This window comes from Mytilus californianus, unplaced genomic scaffold, assembly GCF_021869535.1.
Source record: "Mytilus californianus isolate M0D057914Y unplaced genomic scaffold, xbMytCali1.0.p SCAF_14, whole genome shotgun sequence".
In the NCBI taxonomy this organism is placed as follows: Eukaryota; Metazoa; Mollusca; class Bivalvia; order Mytilida; family Mytilidae; genus Mytilus; species Mytilus californianus.
The window spans coordinates 154,692-165,187 of NW_026262626.1; the positions used below are offsets into that span (position 1 = coordinate 154,692).

The 10,496-nt window shown below is 33.8% G+C and overlaps 1 protein-coding gene across 1 annotated transcript; it reads left to right on the top strand.

The window, feature by feature from the left end:
- The first annotated feature begins 4,611 nt into the window (after positions 1 to 4,611).
- On the top strand, positions 4,612 to 5,755 carry LOC127724835 (1-aminocyclopropane-1-carboxylate oxidase-like). Its single transcript, XM_052231854.1, has one exon. The coding sequence runs from the start codon at positions 4,612 to 4,614 to the stop codon at positions 5,602 to 5,604; it is 993 nt and encodes a 330-aa protein (XP_052087814.1). The 3' UTR covers positions 5,605 to 5,755.
- The last annotated feature ends 4,741 nt before the right edge of the window (positions 5,756 to 10,496 follow it).

A 10,496-nucleotide genomic window follows, 5' to 3' on the forward strand; every position in this document is an offset into this window, starting at 1 on the left:
TCTTTTTTTCAAGTCATAAATTCTTATTCATTATAAACCAATTAAAAGTTGTTATTTGCAACCAAGCATCTCTGTCACTTATAACCTTTCCCAAAATATCGTTGGTTCTTTGTCAGGACGCCAATGTAAACACCGTGTAGCGAAGGAGAACAGTACACACTCCAGAAGTAGTATCCATCGTATTGTTCATAACAAGTGAAAATTTATTATAATCGTAGTAGTTTATACGTCATGAACGAAGAAATCAGGACAGGACTGTGCCTATAATACAAATGAAATCTTTCGAAGAAACGACTCTTGTTTTACCCACAAGAACTCTTAATCTATAGACTTCCTTGAAATGCCTGTACTAAGTCAGGAATATGACAGTTGTTTTCCATTCGTTTGATGTGTTTAGGCTTTTGATTTCACCATTTTTGATATAAGGGACTTTCCGTTTTGAATTTTCCTTGGAGCTCGGTCTTTTTGTTATTTTACTTTTTGTAAGCAGCAACCGTCTATCAAGAAAATACACACCAAATTTTCTTTTTTTTTCAAGTCATAAATTCTTATTCATTATAAACCAATTAAAAGTTGTTATTTGCAACCAAGCATCTCTGTCACTTATAACCTTTCCCAAAATATCGTTGGTTCTTTGTCAGGACGCCAATGTAAACACCGTGTAGCGAAGGAGAACAGTAAACACTCCAGAAGTAGTATCCATCGTATTGTTCATAACAAGTGAACTTTGTGATAATCGTAGTAGTTTATACGTCATGAACGAAGAAATCAGGACAGGATTGTGCCTATAATACAAATGAAATCTTTCGAAGAAACGACTCTTGTTTTACCCACAAGAACTCTTAATCTATAGACTTCCTTGAAATACCTGTTCTAAGTCAGGAATATGACAGTTGTTTTCCATTCGTTTGATGTGTTTAGGCTTTTGATTTCGCCATTTTTGATATAAGGGACTTTCCGTTTTGAAATTTTCCTTGGAGCTCGGTCTTTTTGTTATTTTACTTTTTGTAAGCAGCAACCGTCTATCAAGAAAAATACACACCAAATTTTCTTTTTTTTTCAAGTCATAAATTCTTATTCATTATAAACCAATTAAAAGTTGTTATTTGCAACCAAGCATCTCTGTCACTTATAACCTTTCCCAAAATATCGTTGGTTCTTTGTCAGGACAGGACTGTGCCTATAAGACAAACGAAGTCAATCCAATGTCATATGAGACGTTAAAGATATACTGTAAAGGTAATAATGACGACCCTTAATCTTTCGAAGAAACGACTCTTGTTTTACCCACAAGAACTCTTAATTTATAAACTTCCTTGAAATGCCTGTACTAAGTCAGGAATATGAGAGTTGTTTTCCATTCGTTTGATGTGTTTAGGCTTTTGATTTCGCCATTTGATAAAGGGACTTTCCGTTTTGAATTTTCCTTGGAGCTCGTTTTTTTTTTGTTATTTTACTTTTTTGTGAGCAGCAACCGTCTATCAAGAAAATAAAATGTTATACCCAGTAGGAAATAAATAATTCATCTACATGTGCTGTTGGAATGTTATAAGGACTTCACATGTTTTTGGAATAACCATTTGGGGCCAAAAGTTAAGAAATACAAGTATAAATATACTAGTAGTTGGGAATATCAAAATCAAAAGGGCCTTCTATCTGAACTAATTTTAAGAAAAAAGGAAATTCAAAAGCCATTGCCTTAATCTTTCACTTTTAGCTTTTGGAAAAAAAACTTATACTGTAGCTGGTAAATTGAATAAACACTATACCAGAAAATACTAGTAGAGGACATAACGTAAACATGCACGTATTGGGCGATGGGACATATAGTTTAAATTGAGTTATCTCCCGTTTCCCAGAAACGATTTTAAAAGATATGCTTCTTCCCCCATATCATTACAAAATGCATTATAAGTACAAGTGATAGGTCCAATGCTTAAGTAAAGTATAACTGATGACACTTCAATGGGCGTCTCTAATATTATAGAATTACAAGCAATAAACGTGATAAAACATTATGGATAACTCATATTTCACTCATTCTGAATCTCGATTTTGTGAGTTAGTGTTTTCCAGGAGTTAGAACTCACACATATAATGAAAAAAGAAATTCGTTCTTCCCAAGTTACATATGTATATGGTTATCCTACTAAATATAAAGCTTCAATACGACTGTTCGGTTAACTCTTGATAATTCCATGTATAAAACAAACAAACATAAATTGTTATGTTATGAATTAGGCCGTAGGCTTTTCGTTTGAATTGTTTCACATTTTTTATGCCGGGCCCTTTTATAGCCGACTATACGGTATGGGTTTTTTTCATTGTTAAAGACCATATGCTGGTCTATAATTGCTTACTACCATTTCATTTTAACTCTGCGGTGGATAGTTGTCTCATTGGCAATCATACCATATCTTCTCTTATAAAGATAAACAGATCTACACGAACTTCAATCGTAGTGAGACAAAATGGGTCGACCGTTCAAGCATCTCCTGATACGCATGGATTATCCATCAGACGATAAAATGTACTATCACGCCTATTCAGTAGTAAGAGGCAAAGCCTGGAACTGGAAATGTTCTGTAAGTTTTCCCTATTGTAACTAACTCGACGAGTCTTATTTAGACTAAATGCGCGTCTTGTGTGTCTGGTATCTTTGATGACTTTTTATAGAATGCACGAACAATAACCTGCAATTTTGATAAAGAAATTAATAAATTTATGTTCTAATATGTACATATAAGTTTAAAAATATGGAAAAAATAACCGTGGTTGCATAAAAGCGCCGTATATTATAATGTATATTGGTGTATAACTATATTTTCCACGTACTTGTACTCATACATACCGGGTACTGTGGATTCATTTATTTTCGTGGGTACCAATTTTCGTGGATTAAGGAAAACTTACATGTTCGTAGATATTTAATTTCGTGTTTTTGCCAAAGTCTGCATACAGGCCTATAGGTAATTTGTCATTCGTTGAACATTTAATTTCGTGGTTCATCTGTACCTACGAAAACCACGAATATTGGTATCCAACGAATAATAATGAATCCACAGTATATCTTCAGTTTATATGTACTTATGTTTGCATTTCAAACACATTGATTGATAGTTATCAGATAAAAACTGGACTGTGTCCAGAGGTATTCATATTGACGAAACAGGTAAGTTGATCAATATATATTTCTCTAAAATATCGAGTAAAAACCCTGTCAAAATTTCTTTAATTTTATGAGACACTTTGTAAATGTCATTCTTGAATTGTGCATGGTCAGTTGAAATAGTGAACAAAACCATGACAGATAGAACTACTGAACTATGTTAAGAAATTATCCATAGATTCCACTTACTGGTACCTTATAAGAAAGCGGAATTAATTCAGTTACTGCTGAAGAGGAAGATTCTTGAGAGAGAGAGAGAGAGAGAGAGAGAGAGAGATTTGAAATATAATTTACAAACGGTATTTTTGTAGATTTGCTGTTTCATTAACGTTTATCCCATATGTTTGTCAATGGTATTCCCGTCAATTGTAATTTTTATACCCCGTTAAGAAACGTGTTGACCCCTGTCTATCCTTTAGCTGTCCATACAGTTGTCCGTAAGTCCGTCCGTCAGTTCGTCTCTCCTGTGAAATTTTCGTAGTATTTTTCTCAGGAACTACAAAATTTTAATCAAGAGTTAACTGAATACTTAAATTTATGCAACAGTAAATTACCGCTGTTCGAATCTCATAAATCGATTAAGAAGACAAATCAAGGTAACAAACAAAAACTGAAGAACACACAATAACTACGAAGGAGCTATGCATGCATCAACTACCATTCGAATCCACCCAAGAGCACATGTGTTCATCCCTCATGTTCGGGTTTCAATGCTTTATTTTGTGCCTTTGGTATTTAATGTATTTGCTGTTTCTTTTCTATCCCTTGCACTGAAGACCATTTTGAACTGTCAAAAGTGCCAGGTTAATGGAGTAGAAAATTATGTGTATCAATCGTTTATGATTTTTTTTTTAATGTTTTATGGTTAGACATGAATTTTTTTTTATGTCTTATGGTTAGACAAGACGCATTCACCAATCCGTTATTGTATGATGCTAAATTACTAATATGACTTTTTATACAATAGTAATCAATACCTATACATTGTACAGATTATCAACTGTAAACTAATTCTAACAAATGCATGACATATTTAGTACTGGTTATATCATTATATCATATATATATAAAACTCCAATCAAAAGGTTTTAAGTAATTGACGGTATGAAATCCTTGACTTTTATACTTTACTAGGTATAAATCGCTTACGTTCTTAAAAATCAAGGATATCATTGCAGACACAGTCTTGGCGAGCGAGTTGAAAAACATAAAGACCGAATGAAGGCATGAAGAAACATCACTGTCCATAAAAAGAAAATTAGCAAAATGAAATTTTTGTCGTAAAATTTGATTATTTCTCTTACTCATTCCTAGTTCTCTTATCATTTGTATTACTCTAATTTTCTTTAATCCTTTCCTTCTTCCACAGACTCTGAGTAACGGTGAAAATTTAAATATTGAAACATAATCATTGCTTCTCATTTACAGAATTGAAGAAACAAATGTCGGAGCTTCCGATACCGGTGATAGATTTATCTAGGGCCAAGACGGACCGGATACAACTAGCGAAAGAAGTCGTTCACGCCCTTGAGAACATAGGATTTTTATACATTGATAACGTAAAAGGTATTGATTTTGATAAGTTATTCAAAATATGTCAGTGGTTCTTCGGGTTGCCAATGGAAACAAAAATGGAGTTAACAAGAAAAAACTTTAAATCTGAAAACCACAACCTTTATCGAGGATATTTTCCTGTGGTAGAGGGCGAACCAAGCCGGAAGGAGGGATTTGAATTCGCTCGAGATGTTCCTGTAGACGATAAAACTGTTTCGCCGAACAACTGGATGTATGAAAAATCAGTTTGGCCAGAAGAAAACGGCACCGTTGCTTTTAAGGAATTCTTACAAAATATGTATGAAATAGTTCACGAAACATCACAGGAAATACTACGACTGGCTGCACTTGGATTGGGGATAGAAGAAAACTCATTCGAACATTTATTTTCTGATAAACCATGTTCAACCTTCCGTATAATGCATTACCCTCCATGGGAAGGGAAACCTCCTGAAAACGCAATTATAGAAGATGGAAAAGTTGTGACTACGCCTGAGCATATGGACTCCGACTTTTTAACATTGCTTCATATCTTTAATTATGATGGTCTCGAAGTTCTTAATTTGGACGGTAAATGGATAGCTGTCCCACCTAGGCCAAACAGTTTAATTATGAACATAGGTGTAACGTTCTCACGGATGATGGCTGGACGTTTTAAAGCAACCAGACATCGGGTTTTAGATATCGGGATAGATAGATTTTCAGTTCCATTCTTCTTATCTCCATCTTTTGACAGTGATATAGGAGTCAATTTCATGTCTAAGTTCACCTCAAATGGACCCGAACATGTTCCTGAAAAATTCGGTCCATGGCTCCTTCATCGGATCAAACACGAAATTAAATATTTTGAATATAGAGACTTGCCTGAAATAGAAGATTAAATATTGCAAACGAAACATGTACAAAAACCTTTAGCAACTATAAATTAGAAATATAAAAAATCGGCTATGTATTATTTGCTCAAATTTACTAATTACCAACTAAACTCTGAGATAAATTAGTCAAAATAAAGGCAAAAATGGGATAAGAATATAAACATGCAATTTGAATTTAATTTGATAATTATATTCATGAGCATGTTTTTTATAGTCTTTTGTAAATTCATTCATAACATTTTCAGACTCGTGTTGACTTAAAGAGCTTGACACATTGTGTAGACTCTTGTTGAAAACCGTTTGATGATCCTCATATAGATGTCTTTTTGTTGTTTGTGTCGTTAGGTTGCTATCTCCATAGCACGTATATCCACATCTCCTTTCATTTTTGTATATGGCATTTCTAATGCGGTCTTCTGATTTACTGATTGCTGTTTGGAAAACTTCCAGTGACAAATATTTCAGGCATATTCAGGACTGGAACAACTTAACAATAACTCAAAGTAGGCTCTGCAAAGTGGGGGGACCATAATTATATTGTGTAAAAATTTGGACTCTTACTTTTGAAATTGATGGTATATTTTATACGAACCATATTTTTTGTCCTTGTAGCAGGCTACCAATGGATCCCTCAAAGAGTCGTTGTAAGTGTGCTTCTAGAGACACATAGACAGCGTCGAATTTAATGTCCCCATTCCGACCGGACGTGATTGCGTATACAGACATCACACACCGTCAAACGAACGACCCTCTTTAGCATTGATCTACATCCGACAGGAATCCAGGTGACCATATTTTTATACCCCAGTCAACTCGCAGTTTTTCAAAAAATCTTAACCCCCTGAAAGACCAGTCAGTTAGAGACGAATTAAGCGCAATGTTGATAACGTTCCAAACGGTCTACAAAGGAAAATAAAAATAAACACTAATATAAGACATTGTTTCTCATCCCATATTCTATTGAAACGTCGTAAATATAACTAAAGAATTGATGATCACATATCTAAATTCATGCAAGTTCTAACGGTAAGCGGACAGAAAGCCACAGGACAAAAAGTCACAGGACAGAAAGTCACAAATAATTTGTGGACAGTTGTTTACAAACAGAATATATATAAGAGAAAGATCTTGAAATATTTACTTTTTATTACATATATTCATTTTACAGTTAAGGAAATTGTTCATTAGCCTTGATAAATGAAGATTTATTAAATTTTAATATATTTACTTTTTATTACATATATTCATTTTACAGTTAAGGAAATTGTTCATTAGCCTTGATAAATGAAGATTTATTAAATTTTAATCATTCAAAGGATATATTTCTTGGCACCATGAAGCCGTTTAAGTACCAAGCGACTTTGACATTTTGTTTTCTTTATTTTATCATTATTGATATTTTTTAATAAATTTTGTTTTCAAAGTTGGTTAACATAATATACAATAGTTCAAGAAAAATACATTTTTTTTTTAAATAAGTGATTTCTCATTCACAGAAAATAATCTCAAAAACTGATTTATGACTTTTTGTCCTATGACTTTTCGTCCGTGACTTTTTGTCTGACTTTTTGTCCTGTGACTTTCTGTCCTACATTCGTTCTAACAACAGTAAGGGAAGTAGGCGGGATTAAGTCAAAATGTGTATTCTTCGATGGTCTGCCGAATTTTAAAACTTTCTGGCCTCTCACACATACTGCCGATTTCAATTGATTTCATGATGAGAGACCATGTTACCAGTGTTGGTTTTTTTTCATGATTGTCGGTATTTAACCAAAAGTTGTTACAAAAACCATTAAAATAAATATTAGCGTGTTATAACGTGTACAAAACACAAGAAAACAAGGCCAATCAAAGTATAATACTGTTGTGCGTTGTGCGTTTGTTTTTTCTATACATTGGCTAGAGGTATAGGGGGAGGGTTGAGATCTCAAAAAAAATGTTTAACCCCGCCGCATTTTTGCGCTTGTCAGGAGCCTCTGGCCTTTGTTAGTCTTGTATCATTTTAAATTTTAGTTTCCTGTTTATAATTTGGAGTTTAGTATGACGTCCATTATCACTGAACTAGTATACATTTTTGTTTAGGGGCCAGCTGAAGGACGCCTCCGGGTGCGGGAGTTTCTCGCTGCATTGAAGACCTATTGGTGGCCTTCAGCTGTTGTCTTCTCTATGGTCGGATTGTTGTCTCTTTGACACATTCCCCATTTCCATTCTCAATTTTATAATAGTACTGAAGACAATAACCCCTGTCACCCCCTTTTTATCTTTATGTCGAACACAATGAACTGAGGTCATCCACTTTGTCTAGGATAAATACACGGACAATACCCAATGACCTGCGGTCATACGGGATGAGTTTAAAAAATGGCCATGGGGTTTTCCCTTAGGAAAAAAAAAATAAATATAAAACTTTTATAAAAATAAGACAAAGGAGGATGGCTTTAGGCTTTAGTCCATTTGTTAAGGGGATTTATACATACACTTGATAAAGTGTTATTTTGAATTATAGTAGACCTTAGAGACCTAAGATTTATTTGGCTACTTTGTTTATGTCCCTTTGGTCATACAGCTCTTTTGCAAATTTTTACGTATTTATTCATCCATAGTTTTCAAGTATTTAGGTTTGAGAGTTTCTGGTGAATGCAAATCCAGACTGAAAAGTGCCAATTTCATAATGTGTTATTTCATTCATTAGTCTAGGGAAAGGACGATGACCTTGGATGTTCTGATTTTCTAGACAAAAAAAGATTATATTAGATCAGTATCTTCTTTATTGGTATACAAAGGGAGACGACTGAGACGTCCTTATGTCATTTTGCTATAGGTCCATATTACGGAACATACCGAAATAACCGAATGTGTACTTAATTGATAAATATGTCAGTTTTGACGAGGTTTGCTGCGTTTAAACAAATAAAAAGAAAGAAACCCCGCGACTGTTTTCACAAAAAAAAAACTGAAGATTTAAAATATTCGCAAGCCATGAACATTTCAGTTTTAGTTACAGTCAATTTAAATAGTAAGATTTTTATTCATTGAGAGGGCCGTTGGCTAAACAAGCATAACTGTTATAATACATGCAGCGATGATTCTAGACTTGAAAATCATAAAAAGGTTTTGATCGGAAAAAAATATCATATTTTGGCATAATGAAATAGGTAATCATATATCATATCTCCTTATTTTAATATTAGCTTGAATAACAATAAATTCCGTTGGTAAAGAAAAAAAAACCTGTTGTAATCTGCATCTGTAATTAAGGTTTATTGCTAAATTTGACAAATATTTTGATTAATTGTTTACTGAAAGTCCAATGGCAAATATTTCATGCAATTCAACAAGAAACAGGTAATTCCTAAAAAAAATTCTGTCAGACGTCAAAGCAATCACGGACTAGGTTGACGGTTGAACGGAGGTTGAAGGTCAATATAATACTTCCATGGTTTAACCCTAAAAATTTTAGACTATTTATTCAACTTTTTTTCCAACCCCCTCACCCACCCGATTAAAAAAAGATAATAAGTTCATAAGTTACTCCAACTTCCAAGCATGGACCGAAGTTCATAAAACGCAGGACTTCGGGAAAGTTCGGAAAGCCGACAACCTTGCTTCGGAAGTTGAAATTACTCCTGTTGTTGGATCCCTGCTTTGAGTTCATATCGTTCTATGGCTCAGGATCTTTTGAATATTTGGCGGTTAAAAAACGAATGTATAATTGTCATGAACATTAAGTTTGAAGAACATATCTCTATTCATTGATTACTTATACAGTTAAGCATTGCATCAAAATAACATTATAAAAAAAATAATTAAAAAAAAAAAAACTCGCCAGAGATACCAGTGATCAGGTTCACAAAAAATCTTAATACAAAAGTTGATCGTAAGTCATGAACAATTCAGTATACTTACTATCAACTTTAGTCGTAAGATTTTTTTGTGAAACTGATCAGAGGGGCCAGTTTCACAAAGCTGTCTTAGGACTAAGACACGTTTATGATGGTCTTACGACATATCTGAGTCCTAAATGGGTTTAATTATACGTCAGTTACATCAGACGTCAATATAGAAAATAATGTTCCTTCCACTTGAGACTGTGAAACATCTAGTTTTAGATATGTTCCCTATGGTCATGTTATTACAGGAGACCTCAACATCATCGAAGACCGTGATGTCAAAACTTTTCTAAAGAAAGGACCGAAATACCGTCCTCCATCTATAATAGATTGGAAACAGTGTCGTCAGGTCATTAAAGACGCTCTGTCTGCCTACTGTAAAAATTGGTGCAAACGTGAAAAATCTGATAAAAAATCTCTAGACTGTTATTTGAATAAAATTATGAATACTGTTAATATTCGAATATCTCATTTTGAAAACAATTCTGAAATTAATAATAGGGTCCATGATATTCCCATTTCTAGAATAAAAAATAAACTCCAAGTACTCGCAGAGCGGTTTGTGTTCGTACCGGCAGACAAGGCAGCCAATAATGTAGTGGTGGTATGACGCATATACTACACGGAAGTTCTTCAAAACGAAATTATCAATTCCTCTACATTCAGGTCCGTACGCACCACTGAGTGTCAAATCGTTAACAAGCATATCACTGCCACTACCCAGCTTAAAGCCTCTTCCGAACATTTGAAAGTCCCTACCATGTACTGGTTACCGAAATTACACAAAAAACTATTTAAATTCCGTTTCATCTCCGCATCTAGTAAGTGTTCTACTACTCATATATCAGTGCTTCTTACTACCTCCCTTACTACTATCAAAGAACTGGTTATTAACTTTTGTAATAAAGCTTATGAAAATAATGGTATTAATTATTTTTGGGGTGTTAAAAATTCTTTAGAGGTTTTAGATAAAATACATTCTTTTGATGGTCCTTTTGGTTCTGTTGA